Raw genomic sequence first — 16,788 nt, forward strand, 5'->3', positions numbered from 1 at the left:
TCTCCTGCACCACACCTAGGAGCCGTCATATCCCTTCCTTCCCTTTTTATTTCCTTTATTTCATTCAAAACACCCACTCTCTTCCTGCCTCTGGACAACTCTGTACAAGAAACACAGCCTCATAAACCCCCACTGTCCGGATTTGTAAAGTTGGAACATTGAACTCCCAAATTCGGAGAGGATGGACTTGCCTTCCAGAGAGGTGTTAGTGTCCTGCCTTGTACCTGGGTTCCCAGGCATTTAGACTGATCCTTCTGAGACTTGGTAGGAAGGGATCAGAGTATATTTACTGAGCACTTTCCACTCCTCTATGTATTGAATTAAGAAGCTAATGTTCCCCTTTGCCTTAGTTCAAATTCAAAAACAGCTGGGAAAAAACCACCAGCATAAAGAGTGCTAAGTTTGTTTGCACAGTCAACCTTTGCCAGGGCCTGCTCGGACTTGTCCCATGTGACAGGACACTTGTATTTACAGGCCCTAGAGAGTTTCCTTTACACTGCAACTTTAAGACTCACAGGGCAGGCAGCAGCAGAGCAGTGATGGGGTGGGCCCTTCATCCAGCAGAGGCAGGCGGACCTCTGTGTTAGAGGCCAGCCAGTTCTCCATAGTGCATGCCAGGAGAGCCGGGACTCTCAGAGAAACCCTATCTCAAAAAGCAAAACCAAAAACCAAACCAAACCGAACCAAAAGAGTTGGAACGGGAGCTTACTCTAAAGACACAGAACTTAGGTGAGTCAACTGCATGTAGATCGTTTGCTCAAAGGCTTAATCTCATCAAAGATTCGGCTTTGAAACAAATTACCCACAGAACTGTTCCCTAGCTGAGACGGGGCTGCCTACAGCAGTCAGTAGGGAACTGTACAAACACGGAGTCCACCACACAGGCTAAAGTCAAGCTATAGCAGGTGCTACCGAACGGGTTCTGGGAACACTTTTTTTTTTTTTTTTTTTTGGCTAGAATCCATCCCAGGGTAACTGTCTACAATGTCTCTCTGTTGGGAAAACTTTAGTCATAGGAAAATGAAAGTTAAGTCCCACACCCTGCTTTAGGTCCTTTTTTTTTTTTTTTTTTCTCCTATGGAAAAAGAGTGAGTCATGGTCATTCAGCCGTCTCCTCCCTTCTCAGAAGGCAGAGGCTCCTGACACACTGGGCAGGCCAGCAGCTCCTAAAATACTTTTTTGGTAGAAGCCGTTGGTGTTACAAAGACAAAGGCGTTGCCGGCTGTGTTCACAATGCAGAGCTCCCTCCTCTCCACTGAATTTCAGGTCCCCCTGAGGCAGAGGCACAGAGGTTCCGAAGGGACCGAGGGAAGCAGAAACCAGCCAGGAAGGGTTGGTTGGATTCGACCTTTACCTCAAAATTACTAGTAAATTAACGTCTTCCCTGTAGGTGGGCATTTTCGTTCTTTCCCTGAGCACCCGGGCTTGGTCGGAATGAAATGTCAACACTTCACTAAGGGTTATTTGCTTTAACAATAGCAAGCATTCTCTTATCAAGAAAACTGAAGGTTAACATCCTTTCAGTTCACGAGTTCTTGGACAAATATTAGTATTTTTAAGACAGGGTCTCACTGTGTAACTCTGGCTAGCCTGGGACTTGTTATTAGACCTGGCTGGCCTCGAACTTGGAGCTCTTCAGCTTCTGCTATTATGCCCAGAGGTGCACATGTGTGTGTGTACATATATATATATGTATATGTATGTATGTATACTTATATGTATATGTATGTATGTACATACATACATTATTATTTTTATCTGAAACAAAGTCTCCTATAGATCAGGCTAGTTTTGAACTCATAATAATCCTCCTGTCTCAGCCTTCCAGGGGCTGGGATAAGAGGTTTAGGCTGTCATGTCTAGTTTGCTTCAAGATTCTACATGTCAGAAAGAAAACTACAAAGCCCCTCAAATTTCTAACCCGAGGAATCATAACACTACCGCAGCGAGGTGAACGAAGCTGGTCAGGTGGGTCCTTTTATAACCATTTAATGTCAGGCTTCCTCTCGGGTAAGAGGAGCCTGAGTGGGACCCTGAAGAAAGAGCTATTTTGCATCGGCAGCTTGATTCTCATCAGCACAGGAGGCTTTGTCTCCTCCCAAGGACGTTTGGAAAGATTAACAAAGTAGCATGATTGAAGGGACACTCTGTGGGCAATCCCTCCGCATGCAGGGCCCCAAGGGCTCCGGGAGAGACGCTCGCGCTCGGGCCGGAAGGCAGGACAACTCACCAGAGCTTTGGCATTGGGGTTAGCTTTCTTATCCAAAAGAACCTTGGCAACTTTGTAATGGCCGCAGTGGGCCGCCACGTGGAGGGCGGTCAGGTAGTCGTTGGTGACGTCATCCACGGGCACGTTGTGCTGGAGGAGGAGTTGGACGCAGTTTAAATGGTCTCCTTGTGTGGCCATGTGCAGTGGGGACAGTCCATTCTGGAACACAGAAGAAGAGGACTCATTGTTTTTGTTTGCTTGTTTTTTGATTTTTTCCTTTTAATCTCAAATGAGCCGAATAGCAGAACAATCAGGAGCGTGTTTAAAAACTCCGATTCCTCATTTGGAAATTCCTTATGTTTTTAAAAGGCGCCGACCATCCTTTTGAACGGCTCCTGCTTTAAAACAAAACAAAACAAAACTTTCCTTTCTCGCATCAAAGAAATAAACCAAATTGTCAAGGGTAATTTCTTTCCCCGGTTTGAAACTTATATGGTTTGTACCAGGGGCTAGAAGTTACTAAATTCTCTGTAGGACTTATCATTTAAAGCTACAAGGGGAAAAAAGTGAGAGCCGACTTGTAACCACTGGACTGTTGCTGGTTTTGCCCTTGCAGATGACCTGAAAAGTAAGGAGCACCAGATACAACACCGGAAGTGGCAGGGAAACCTTCGTTCATTTCTCGAAGTCTGGCGCCCCCGTGTGTCGATCAATCAAAGGAAGCTACTGACCATCGAATCATCCGGGCTTAATAGTAATCACGTGCAATGGGAAGAAATTGAAGATTTATTTCAAGATCTCAGAAAAGAAATGAATCTAGGAGCCCTTAGGTTCGGTCTCCAGCACTGAAGGGAAAATGTTTAGTGTGACAGTCACTCCTCAGTGGTTGGAGAAGTGAATCAAGGCCGAGCAGGCCAATGTTAGTCCTTTCAAGCTTCCGTTCAGTGTGGAAGCCAAGTGGGAGAGCCTGGAGGTTCCCAGCAGGCTCATTCACCACAGGGAGGTCTAAACTGCTGACAGTATATTTTAACACATTAAATGGGGCAGGCAAGCCATTTTCTCTATGATAACAGCAAATTCTGTTTTCAAAAATGTAGTCATCAATAGTGCTTGAAGACCTGGGACGTGTTCCCCAGGGGACCCAGGAACACATGACTTCTCTACGACCAGTTATTCCCCCTACATTCATTGTAGCATGGCATGAAAAATTCTTAGGCAAAGCAATGTGAAACCATTCGGCCATTCTGTTACCACTGATGGCCACATATTTCAGATATCCCTGCTTCTCAAAGGCAAGAAATGTATGATAGCACTTCCCCAGACTGCCTAGCAGAAAGTTCTGGAGATAAAAAAAGAAGATAAAAGTGTAATAAACATTGAAATGAATTTAAATACTTGGTCAGCCGTTGGGGAACTGGAATGGCCCTGCCTAGAGCATTCCCCGCCAATATTCTGAACCAAAGTAGACACTAACGGTGTCACCAAGGCCTGGGGCACTTCCTATCTGACACTGCTCCTCACATGTCTTCCCTCCCTTTTCCAAATCCTCCTTTGCTTATGTTTTCCTGTAGTCTTAGAGGAAGTGCAAAGTAAACAAATCTCAGAGAACACAGGACTTCCTGGAGTCTCTAAGTAGGAAGCAGTGTCGTAAGCAGAAAGAGGTCCTATCCCGGTGAGATTTAACCAATTTGATATACCTAGAGTCGCCTGGGCAGGACTTCTTAATTGTAGGACTGCCCAAATCAGCTCAGCCTGCCGGCATGTGTATAAGGGATTGTATTGATTGGCAACTGATGTAGGAAGTCGTAGCCCACTGTGGGTGGTGCCATTCCCTGGGCAGGTGGGCTAGGTATACATGGCGCTGAGACAGCAAGCAAGTGGTGTTCATTCCTGGTTTCTGCTTCAAGTTCTTGGTTCTTTCTAAACGGTGTAAGGAGCATTGAGGGGGGAATGAACTCTGCCCAGATGACGCTGACTTAAAGACCTGGTGAACACAGGTAGGGCAGACAGTCAAAAAGGTCTGTTTGGCAGGCCAGGGATGTGGCGGAGTTGGCAAACTGCTTGCCGTACGACTTTCAGGAGTTTGATCCCCTTGGAACCCTCATAAAATGCCAGGCATGGCAGCATGTGCCTGGCATAGCACTGCTGGGATAGATGAGATGTTCTACCCAGCCTAGCTTCAGGGATGAGCTTCAGGCTCCTTGAGGGATTCTGAGCACACACACACCCGTCTGTGAACATGCTGAGTGAGGTTTAACAGCCTGAAATGACAAGGCTCTCAATGCACCCCAGATCCCAACGCCTACGGTGTGTAGGCTCCTTGCTATGACCAGTTGCAAGTTGCCCTTGTCACTGTTAAACATGGAAGCAGGGAGACAGGTGCACGTTTGGTCTTGTGAGCTGACACGGGGTTCCCCTAGACTGCTGGGAAGGGCAGGCAGGCAGGCTTATCCCTCAAATCTTACACAGTGGCCGGAATGCATAAGCAGAGTTTTAATGTTTTAAATTTACGCAAACTGAGGGTTCAGTGTGTGGACAGGCAAATGCTCTACCATTAAACTGCACCCCTAGCCCCAGTCTATGAACTCTCAAGAAATAAACTGGGGCTGGGGGGTGTAGAAAAAGACTCAGAACCAAGCCAGAAAGTAGAGATTTTAGTTTCTTCAAAGCAGTAGCCGGCTGAGTACTGAAAGCCTCGCTCTGTAGACCAAAGTAACAAAAACAAACAAACACCCGGCTTTGCCATAGAATACCTCATCCTTAAGGACTTCATAACCCTAACCTTATTTTGCGTGTGCGTATGCTTGCATGTGTATGTGCATACTTAGGTGTGCAAGCATACATGCATGTGTGCATGCAGATGCCGGGACGGAGGTGGATATAGTCTGCCCCGACCACCTTCCACTTTATCTATTGAGAAAGGGTCTCTTGCTTGAACCCTCTTCTTACTGGTTCTGTCTCCTTTAGCTAGCAGACTCACAGGGCTTCTTCTGTTTCGCTTTTCCAGTGCTGGGAGTATAGGTGTCCACTCCTTTTTACAGCCTCAGTGTGGGTGCTGGCGACCTGAAGCACAGTCCTCATGTCTACAGAGCAAGCCTTAATCCTCTGAGACATTCCCTCAGTCCGAAGCTGATTACGGTTCCCCTAAAGAAGTGGCGATCTCTCGTTCCATTTAGCAGCACTGGTGGCTGTGCTCTCTCCTCTCAAGAGTCAGATCTGAGCATAATACAATGTTCGGGAACCGAAGACCTTACCTTGGTTTTCGAAAGGATGGGGGCGGCTCTGTCCAGCAACATCTCTACCACCTGCTCGTGGCCACTTCTCGCCCCGCAGTGCAGCGGGGTCAGACCGTCCTGTGGAACAAAGGCGATACCGGAAGTCAGCACGTTTCGGAAACGCGGTGTGTTGTTTATGTCCCCTCACGGTATATGCTGTGGGCCAGGCAGAATTCAAAGATTTGCTCGTGGATTTCGTAAAGGAATTTTATACTTTAAAACCTGGAATTATATTTTTGTAAATGAAGCCCTGCGCTTTCTGTGGGTTCTGGGGATTGGAGTCAGGTCCCCAAATTTGCACAGCAGGTACTCTGCCAATTGAATTATTTCCTCAGGCCTAAACCTTTCAAAAGGAATTATGAAGGGAATCATATAGTTACCCTTCCTCCTCTTAAATGTCTTTGCACCATACGCCCTGAATGCTTTTTTCTTCAATACATTACCTCAATGTTTTACTTCCGTGTGTATTGATTAATCCACCATATCCTCTGGTGTGAGCATATATAAATTTAAATTTAAGAGAGCTTTCCTGATTTCTTGAGAACACAGCCTCTGAATATTGAAATAGATCTGACTGGGACGATTAATCTAACTGTTCAAATATGACCGATCAAAATATGAAACCTATTAACAATTTTGTGATTATTAAATGATTTGTTAAAAACCCTTTTTAAGGAATTAAGTATCCTCACAGTCAGTCCCCTGTCTGCTACTAAGCATGACTTGCTGGTAGGAGGAGACGTGCTCCAGACGATAAACCCCATGTCTAATTTTGGCTTCTACAGATGTTAGTGATAAGAAATTTTGTTTTCAGAGTAGACTGACTAGTAACAGCTACGGTACAAGCTCTGGCAATGCTGGGAATCTAAGTACACTCAATATTTGAGCAATTTTTTTTCTAATGTTTCATTGGTTCTTTTTTTTTCAGTTTCTAAATTTTTTATTTTATTTTTATAATTAAAATTATTTCGTTTTATTTTATTTTTATTTATGTGTATGTTTCTGTGTGAGTGTATGCCATGCGTATGTGGGTGCCCTTGGAAGCCAGAAGAGGCTGTCATATCTGCTGGAGCCAGAGCTACAGGAGATTGTGAGCCCTCTATCACGTGTGCGGGAGCCAAACTTCTGTTCTTTGAAAAGGCAGCAAGCGCCTTTAGCTGCCGAGCTATCCTTTTAGCACCCCGAGTCTGTCAGTCCCGTCAACAGCAATAGCTCTATGACTCGTTCTGACAACTCTTCTGGTAGGCACAAAAATTCATTTTCCACTTATTTAGAGTCACAAGCTCTCCACAGCCTTCTCCCTTACATTCCTCGCCTCCCAGAGCCTTGCACCCTTGGACCCAGTGGGCCTTCCTTCAGTTCTCATAGACAAGGACCATCTGCTAAGGGATAATTAAGCAAAGAGACTCAGCAGGGAGCTGGGTGAGCAGAAAGTCGCTCACTCGAAGTTGCCCAAGTGCCCCCAGCCTCCTGAGTTTTCAGACATGCTGGCCTCTGTGCTGTCCGGTGTGAAGATCTCTGCATGTGATGAAACCTACCCTAGAGACAGTCAAGCCTACCAGTGCCAGCGTTTGACCCAGCATCCTGGATCCACTTTCTAGCTGGGCAGATCTGAGGAGTAAGGCCGAGGTGTAAGGCGAGGTTGGCGACTGTGATGTGTAAGCAAGCAGGCGCCGCCATGTGGGACAACGACCGCAACTCTAAGGAGCATCCGTGTCCTTAAAACTGGATTCCAATAGAGAACAGTGCACGAGCCAACTGGAGCACTCTCCAGGGATGTCTAACTATCCTCCCTGTCATGCTGATGTCAAGTGTTTGCTTATTAAATCAGAGCAACGCCGTCTTTCAGGAGGAAGCCATGGATAAAAGCAGAACATGGAACCTCCGAACAACAACCAAACAGACCAACAGCAACCAAAACAAACCCACCAGCAAGTCCTGGTGGTTTCCTAGTAACGAAGCACCTGAGCATGTGTAAGGAGAAACAGAGCAGCAGGGACTCTGCCCTCACACTGGCTCACTGAGACAATTCATACACACATCATACCACACACACACCACATCACACCACACACACACACACACATCATACCACACCACACACTCACATGCACACACAACACCCACATACCACACACACACACCACATACATACCACACACACACACACACCATACCACAAACTCACACACACCACAATACATACCACATGCACACAAACACATACCACATGCACACACAACACCCCCTCACACATAAACACATACACAAAGCACACACACACACCACACCACAAAGTCACACATACCACACGTATACACCACATGCACACAAATATACACCATACACCACATACTCACATGCACACACAATACCCATATACTACACACACATACCACAAATACACACCACACATACATGCACACACAGCACTCCCCCACAAACACACAAAACACATACAAACATACATACACACAGAAACTACACACACACACCACACATACACATTATATACCACACACACATGCACACATAAAATCCCTCCACAAACACACACCACACACACACCGCACACTTATACATGCACACACAACAGTTCCCTCACAAACACACACAGATACACAAAGCACACACACACCACACACAAACACACACACCACACACACACCACACATACCACACACTCATACATGTACACACAATAGTTCCCCCACAAACACACATATACACATACACACAAACACATATATACACATAGACACACAAACACATAAACACATATAAATGCATACACACACAGACATGCAGACACCGAGAAATAGAGACAAATGATAGACAGATGGAGAGAGAATGGAGAAGTCACAGTTCATCAGTTATCCTTGGCAGACACAAGATATTCCTATTGTAGGAAACTGATAAACTAAGGAATGAAGGCCATACAGAAGCCACAACATGTGTGATGGCTTTGAGAAATGTTCATACATTTTCACAGATGAGACACACACACATACACACACAAACATACATGTACACACATATACACACCACCACATACATCACACACTTGTCTATACCACATACATACTCCCCCCATATCACACACATCACACGCAAACCACACGCACACTGTGCATATCCCTACATCACACCACACACACACACACACACACACACACACACACACACACACACCCTGCCATTCAGTGACTGCCATCGGTGGATGAAAATGCCAGATTGCAGAGACTCATCATGTACAGAAAATTACAAGCTAACGCCCTGCAGATAGAGAGGCACCCCAGTTCTCCTTCATCCTGAGAAGTTACCCTCAACACCACCACACTGCTCACCATATCACCAAATGTGGCTCTCTTAGCTGAACACGTGACACACCCCATGATCATGGGTGGCCACCTCAGCAGAACACACTACATGCCACAAGTATCATATGTGGCCACCACAACAAAATCAAATCCAAGTACTGACTCTAAATAGTTTTAGGCACACGCCCCAACACGTGGACATTGTTTTTGTGAGTCTACCTTTAAAACTAAGTTTTTATTCTGGAAAAAAAAAAAGAACATATTTTAGGCTTCAGGAAGCCAGTTTTTTGCTTCATAGTCAAGTGTGATTTATCTCTATTTAGACTTTGCCATCCCTATATATATATGTTTTTTTCTGAAGACACCACACACAATTTTATCCCCACAATCATTCCTACATGGAAAAATGTTCTTCACTAAAATGAAGACTCTTGGGAGGGCCAGAGAGACGGCACAGTGCATAAAGATACTTGTCACATAGACCTGGAGACCTGAGTTCCCTCCCTGGAACCCATGCCAAGAGGTAACTGACTCCCCAACATTGTCCTCTGATATGTTCACGGTGACATGAACCTGCACATGTATAGCATATGTGCACAAATAACAATTAATAAAAAACGTTAAACTCTTTCACTTTAAAGAGATTATCCTCCCATGGATGTACAGGCTGAATTCAGGATCAGAGGGGACGTGGGCACAGCTCAGGTGCTGAGCACAGCAGGTATGAGACTCTAGGTTTATTCCCAGCTCTGCAAGGAGGTTTGCCCAGGGAGATTAAAGCTATTAATAATAACTACTCAAGACAACCAAGGGGCAGGGAAGGCCCATCCCCAAGCTCAGATTTTTCAACATCCACCCTTCTTTCTGCTATGGCCTAATGCTTACATATCTGCTGTCTACTGCAAATAAGTGGACCCTGCAGACTCAAGATAGGAAGATTTCTTTCTCCTCAGAGGGAGAGCAGGGCCCTGGCACTCTTGCAGCCTCTGCTCCCTCAATCACAGTGCTTTAGTGACGCAGTCAGCTGTTTCCCAAGGTCAGATTCATCAGTCCCCCTACACTGCAAAGAGAGGCCAACAGGAGAGTCCTCGAATGCTTTTGATGTTGGCTTCAGTCCATCAGCTGCAAAGGTGACCCGGCACTTTTCAAATTAGAGAGCTTTCAAGGACAGTCCCCGCAGGAGAGATGCCCCACAAGGAAGCTGGGTATCCTGTCATGAGGACCAGCTGTACAGGTGGGGCTGGCTCAGCTTCTAGGGACATTGGGAGGTCAATAGAAACCAGCACCAAGTTAAGGTAAGATCCTGAGTGAGAAGCCCAGATTTTTATTTTATTTTATTTTATTTTTTTTTATTAACTTGAGTATTTCTTATATACATTTCGAGTGTTATTCCCTTTCCCGGTTTCCGGGCAAACATCCCCCTAATCCCTCCCCCTCCCCTTCTTTATGGGTGTTCCCCTCCCCATCCTCCCCCCATTGCCGCCCTCCCCCCAACAATCTAGTTCACTGGGGGTTCAGTCTTAGCAGGACCCAGGGCTTCCCCTTCCACTGGTACTCTTACTAGGATATTCATTGCTACCTATGAGGTCGGAGCCCAGGGTCAGTCCATGTATAGTCCTTAGAGAAGCCCAGATTTTAACAAACAAGGACACCAAGGTTGCCCAGCTAAGACTTAAGATGTCTACACTCAACAAGCCATACTTGATCCAGTCAAGAAAAATGGCAGATACTTTATATCTTTTGGACAAAAAGAAAGAGAGAGAGAGAGAGAGAGAGAGAGAGAGAGAGAGAGAGAGAGAGAGAGAGAGAGAAGGCAGGAAGGAAGGCAGGCAGGAAGGCAGGCAGGAAGGCAGGAAATGGTATGCACTTTGAAGTTTTCTGGCTTTATTGCTCAATGGTGCCTTACTTTCCCTAGCACAGTCCCCCTGCACAGAGCTTTGTTTAGGAAGGAGCCCAGTATCTGCCATTCACTTCCCTGTGAACTTTAAGTTCTTCAGGGTGGCACTGGGGAGGAAGCTTAGTTGATAAAGAGTGCTGGTGAGCAAGCTTGAGGACCCCAGTTCGAATCCTCTGCATCCAGGTAAGAAACTGGTCACAGTCATGCATGGCCTCTGCCTCAATGCTGCAGGTGCTGATGGTGGAGTGTTGGAATGTGGGGCAGGCAGGAAGAAGCTCCAAGTTCAGGGGGGACCCTCATCTCAAGGCAACATGGCAGAGAATAATAGAGGACCACACTTGATAAGGCTCTCCAAAAATTAGTTTCCACACTGGCCTCTGCCCAGGAGCACGCCCCTGCACATACCAACATCTACATGCACAAAATTAAAACAGTTCTTCAGGGAGGCATTTCAAACCTTTTAACATCTATCTTGGCTTCATCCTGGCTTTCTCTGCTCCCTTCCCTTGTCCAGTTAGCACACCCGTGGTCGCCCCTGCCTCAAGGTTTTGAGAGACACTCTTTCCAACATCCAAATCCTTGTTGTCTTAGCACTACAGCACTTCTCCCTTACTCTCTTTTTAATTTCCTTGAGACAGCATCTCGTGTAGGCCAGGCTAGCCTCAAACTCACTATGCTGCCCCAGGATGACCCTGAACTCTAAATTCTCCTGCCTCTACCTCCTGAGTGCTGGGGTTCTAGGTGTGCACCACCATGCCCAGTTTACCCAGTGCTGGTGACAGGATCAGAATCAATCCACTACGGCGGTGCTTCTCAGCCTTCCTAAGGCCGCAGCCCTTTAATACAGTTCCTCACGTTGTGGTCACCCCCAACAATAAAATTATTGCTGTTGCCACTTCATAAATGTAATTCTGTTACTGTTGTGAATCATAATGTAAATATCTGAAATGTGGGATATCTGATACAAGAACCCTTGCGAAAGGATCGTTCAACTCCCAAGGAAATTTGACCCCATAGGTTGCGAACTGCTGTACTGTGGTGTATCTTAGAAGGCTCTCTAAAAACTCCACATAACCTTCCTACCTCTGATATTTCTGTCTTCTTTTCTGCACCTCTTTAGGGAAACATCTAACTTGAACTTGCTTCTACAGATGTCGCCTATCAGTGTCCCAGCTGTGGGGGTTCTGCTCTTTCACCTCTGCTTCCTCTGGAAGGGAACCTTGCAAGGTCAACTCAGAGAAACTCCGCAATCCTTGATCTGCTACAATCCCTTAACTCCGCCCACCACCATCTTAGCACCACAATCTACCTTCAGAAAAAGATTCTGTCTGTCATGATGCTCTGGCCATAATCCCTCTACCCCAGGATGCTCCCTGTTAGTGACTTTTCCAGCTCTGCTTCATATCATACCTTAACTTTCCTTGTATTCAGAGTTGAGCTGGGCTCTCTCTTCCCTTGGGTTTGTACAGTGAGGCTCTGTAGTAGAGAAATCTGCCTGACTTATCAACTTTTAAAATAAAGATTTATTTTATATATGTGAGTACACTGTAGCTGCCTTCAGACCATTACAGACGGTTGTGAGCCACCATGTGGTTGCTGGGAATTGAACTCAGGACCTCTATAAGAGCAGTCGGTGCTCTTAACTGCTGAACCAGTCCCCCGACTTATCAACTTTTAAAAGACATATCTTTACTGTTACATGTGTATACCCACATGTACATGTATGCAGGTATCCACAGAGGCTACAAGAGAATGTTAGATTCCCAAATACTTGTAGTTGCAGGTGGTTATAGGTACTGGAAATCAAACATGGTTTCTCTGGAAGAGCGGCAAGTGCTCTTAACCACTGAGCCATCTTTCCACGCATTCTTTAATAAGAATCACGAATATTTTTTCCTTCAACATTAATCTAGTCTTCCCTAATCTCAAAGGTAAGATAAGCAATGACAGGGTAACTGAATCTAACACGGCATGATGGGACACTCTGCCTGTGCCAGGGAGACTGAAGTGGGAACACGGGGAGTATGGGGATAACCTGAACTACAAAGGCAGTTCGAGGCTATCCTAGACTACATAGTAAGGCCTTATATCAGAAAACTAAAACCAAAACAAAAAACCAACAAAACAAACAAATACCCCCCCCATTACTAAGTTAATGAACAGAATGAGTGACTGTCTTTTCAAGGGTGTTTTCTCGTTAGTTTGTTTTTGAGTCAGTGTATCAGGTAATTCAGTCTGGCTTCTATCATGGTATGAGGGCTGAGGGATGACCTCGAACTTCTAATCCTCCTGTCTCCCCCTTTCGGTACTGAGATTATCATGTCCCCCCCATCCCTTTTATGTGATTCTGGGGCTCTAACTCAGGGCTTCATAAATGCTAGGCCTAACTGAGCCACATCCCCAGACCTCAAACTACTCTTTACACAAGTGTTTTCTAGTTCGGTGATTATGATTTAAAAAAAAATGTTTGCGCTTTGTACTCATTTGTTTGTGCATGTGTGTGTCGTGGCATGTATGTGGAGGTCATGGGACAACTTCGGGGGCTGGGTTTCTCCTCCTACCATGTGGGTCCTGGGGAGCAAGCAGAGGTTGCTTGGCAGCAAGCTCCTCTACCCGCTGAGCCCTCTCACAGGTCTTGCTTCCCCTTCTGTTTTGGATTCATTTTTATCTATTGCAGAAGCACTATTGAACGATCTCATCCTTAAAAAGAACAACAATAATAACAAAACCAAAAAGGATTAATAAAATAAAACCCCCACACGCCCCCAAATCCCCTAAAATTCTCACGGGGGGAAGCTGTTTGTCAGTGAAGATTAGATTGGAGAGCATGACTCAATCTGTTAACGCTCAGAATTCATTCTAATAAGATTTCCCTTTCTTGTAAACCAGGACACTGCAAGCATACACGTCTTTTGTGGATAATGTGCTTGCCAACACAACACTTGCGTGTTCCTCTCTTTCCAAATGACACAAATGTTGGTGGGTCTTTTTTGTTTGTTTGTTTCTGTGGCATAAGAATTCGTTTCAACTCTTGCAAACTTGTAATGTATGTAAAGTGTCAATTGCAAGATGTCCTGGACCAAAAAAAAAGCTGTTCTCCAACCTCATGTAACATTAACTCCCATCTGGCAGAATCTTGGCAAAGGCAATTTTGGGGGAGGTGAGGGAGCCCACTTCAATACCACAACGTATATAGCAGACTAGACAGGATCGAGTGGGATGCTAAGTTACCATGACGGCGTTATGGGCGGGAAATGGAATTGCAAGGGGTTGGCAATTTTCTTTCCAATTCCCTAGATTTTTTTTTTTAAAGCACTAACGTAACGAATGGTTTTCCCTTGGGTAGAATTGCCCAGACGGGCTGGTCCTGGGCTTGTATTTCATTTCGGTGACTGTAATGAGCAAGGCGGGAGCCGCACACTGCTGGCTGAACAGAATGCATTCTCCTGTTAGACAAAGAGCTAAGCTTTAGGTACACAAAGGCTAAAAGAACGTTTCTACAGTCTGACTTTTGTGCAGAGTACAGAGCAGGACTTGGACCCAGAAGCTGGGGACAGTAGGGTGTCACACCGGGAGAATATTACCCAGAACCCTTAGTATCTGGATTCTGCTCGAAGCCAAGGCTAGAGGGACACGTATTCATGGCCGGGAGAGAAATTTCCAGAAGTAGCGTGTTTATTTTGGTTTGTGTTCTCTAGGCTCTTCTCTTTTTTCCTAAGCAATCCCAAGCCCCATTGTAGAGGTGGAGAAGGAAGCAGAACCAGGAGAACTCTGGGGGATACATGTGAGGGTCAAGTAGAACATTGTATCAAAGTGTCTGAGAGCAGAAAAGTAACACACAATAATTCACCCAAGAAGAGTTGTGATAGTCAAGATTCATGAGTGAGCACTGATTAGAGTTTAAAAGAAAAGCTCATTCTTTATGTCGGCATTTCCACCCACTCAAAACTCGACTGACCCTTGCTTTAAATCTTAGGCAGTTGTAGGGTTAACCCAAGAGAAAAAGGAGCGCCATTTTTAATGTCCTCTGTTACAGGAGATTTATACTGGGGGGGGGGGTGTCTTATTTTATTTGGACCACTGCTCCATGGGGGAGGTCTTTCTATTTTTAGATCAGAAAACAGCTCTGGGGATTTGAGGTAACTACCCAAGGTCACACAGGAAGTCAAGGGTCGAGATGAGAGTTTATGTGTGGCCTTGCCTCCGAAACACTAGGTTTCATCGATTATGTCAAATATTAATCAATCCACGCATCTAGTACTCTTTTCCAACCAAGACTTCGTCTCTGCCATTATAAATGGACAGAGAATCAATTCTTTCTCTTCCTGATTGCGGTACTGTTCAGTCAGTCAGAATGAAAATGGGAGCTGGTGAGAAGACGCAACATGCAAAGGTACAACCTGCCCCCTGGCCTCACACACAAGCTGTAGTCCATGTACACACATGCGTGCCCACACAGATGTAAAAAGAGAGTGTTAAAAAAAAGTTGAAAGAGAAGCGTGTGAAACCCTTTGGCCTTTCTCTACTTATAAACTCCAGCTTTTGGAGAGAAGACAACCCTATATTATCTGGTGTTTCTACCCTGGTTTCGTGAACTTTGTGTCTCTTGCTTCAGGTTGTGTCATGTAGAATGCTAAGCTGTAAGAATGTTCATTAATCCATTCTTCCATTCATTATCTACCTATCAGCCACCTGTATATTCCCTCTCCCTCCCTCTCTCCCTCCCTTCCCCCCACTCTTTCTCTAGTCTTCTCATTTGATTTTTTGGCTAAATCTTCTTATGGGAGTGACTGTCAGAAGACCATAATACACACTCTACATGCTCGTAATCCAAGTCTCATTGTGTGATAGAGCGATATCAATCTTACGGTTGTTATGTGCTGAAGTAATATTATACTTAACTTTATGAATAGCACGAGAGTTCTGTAACGTAATTCCATTCATACTATTTGGTTTGATTTGAGGGTTATAAATACGACATGATCTTCACGGATTCTAAATCTCCCAAACGAACTGATTTGTTAAGTGGGAACGTTCAATGCGATTATGAATTTTCTGAAATTAGACACTTGGTATGCACAAATACTTCTCAAGAGAATGCTCTACGCTTGAAAATCCACACTAAGGCTCAGCACGAATTCCAACAGTGGGTTATTTATTTGCTGAGGCTTTGTTTTAAGAAAGGGGCTCCGTCGGGATGTTTACAGCGGATCACTGTGGCGTACTTTGGCATCTAGCTGGTTGAGCTATTCCACCAAAGCACACTAAGGGGAGACAAGAGATTAAGTAGGGTGCCTGCCCCTGTGACTGACCTGACCAGTGACAAAAGCAGCGACTGACTTGAGCTGGCTAGTTAGATCCATCTAGAAAAGCAGGCATGCGGTATTTATGCATGACATTGGGCTCCCTCCTCTGCAAGGTTTAGGAGTGCATTACCACGCTGGGCTAAGTTCCCAATAGTTGTGACAGAAAATGGAAGCCATCAGTCCATTTTGTATGACGCGAAGAAACATTTTCAACTAGTCTTGGTCGTGGGCAAACCTGGAACCTTTCATGTCGCCCAGTGTTTGTGCCAACGATTCGAACTCTGATGTGAAGCTGTATTTTAAAACCTCCTCTCTTAAGAGAGGCCTTTCTATGACTTTGTTTTTGGCAAGAATTTGTTTTTAACCGGGACAACCACACTCCCAAGACTGTAAAGGCAAGCAGAAGTTTGGTTTTCTTTTTCTTAGTTTTAAACTGAGAAATGCAACCAGTTACATTCCAGGGCTGGGGTGTGTGTGTGGGTGGGGAGGGTATAGGGTAAACATATGAGCCATGACTGTGTTCTGTCTGTGTGTACATTTCTTTTCACTCTTACATGAGACTTGAATGCCACTGAGGTTGGGGAGAAAAGTTACACCCCAGAAGGACCAGCATCTAGCCAAGTGCCTTAAGGCCTTTTGACAAACATTAGGGAGTCCATCTTACTTTGTATGTCCCGTGAATGAGTAGTTTTGGAGTATGTAGTGTACTCGATGTCCTATGGTTACAGAGACGGATATGTGTATCTCTGTGCCAAGGTGTGGCTCAGTGTGCAATGCTGTG

At 45.2% G+C, this 16,788-nt stretch overlaps 1 protein-coding gene and 1 long non-coding RNA gene across 50 annotated transcripts in view; one reads left to right on the forward strand and one right to left on the reverse strand.

Moving 5' to 3' along the window:
- The window catches only part of Ank3 (ankyrin 3), a 623,484-nt gene that overhangs the window by 155,949 nt on the left and 450,747 nt on the right, over positions 1-16,788 (reverse strand). For all 48 annotated transcript variants that reach the window (XM_063279273.1, XM_039098850.2, XM_063279282.1 and 45 more), the window contains 2 exon segments: positions 5,464-5,562; positions 2,231-2,428 (listed from right to left, as the gene is read on the reverse strand). In XM_063279273.1, the coding sequence (XP_063135343.1) occupies positions 2,231-2,428; positions 5,464-5,562 (297 nt within the window).
- LOC134483901 (uncharacterized) lies at positions 556-3,601 on the forward strand. 2 transcript variants are annotated; one of them, XR_010061092.1, is made up of 2 exons: positions 556-729; positions 2,826-3,601. It is a non-coding gene; the product is annotated as an uncharacterized LOC134483901 (long non-coding RNA). The 2 variants fall into 2 exon arrangements; XR_010061091.1 differs by lacking the exon at positions 556-729 and adding an exon at positions 2,358-2,672.

Source organism: Rattus norvegicus, chromosome 20, assembly GCF_036323735.1.
Source record: "Rattus norvegicus strain BN/NHsdMcwi chromosome 20, GRCr8, whole genome shotgun sequence".
Taxonomy (NCBI): domain Eukaryota; kingdom Metazoa; phylum Chordata; class Mammalia; order Rodentia; family Muridae; genus Rattus; species Rattus norvegicus.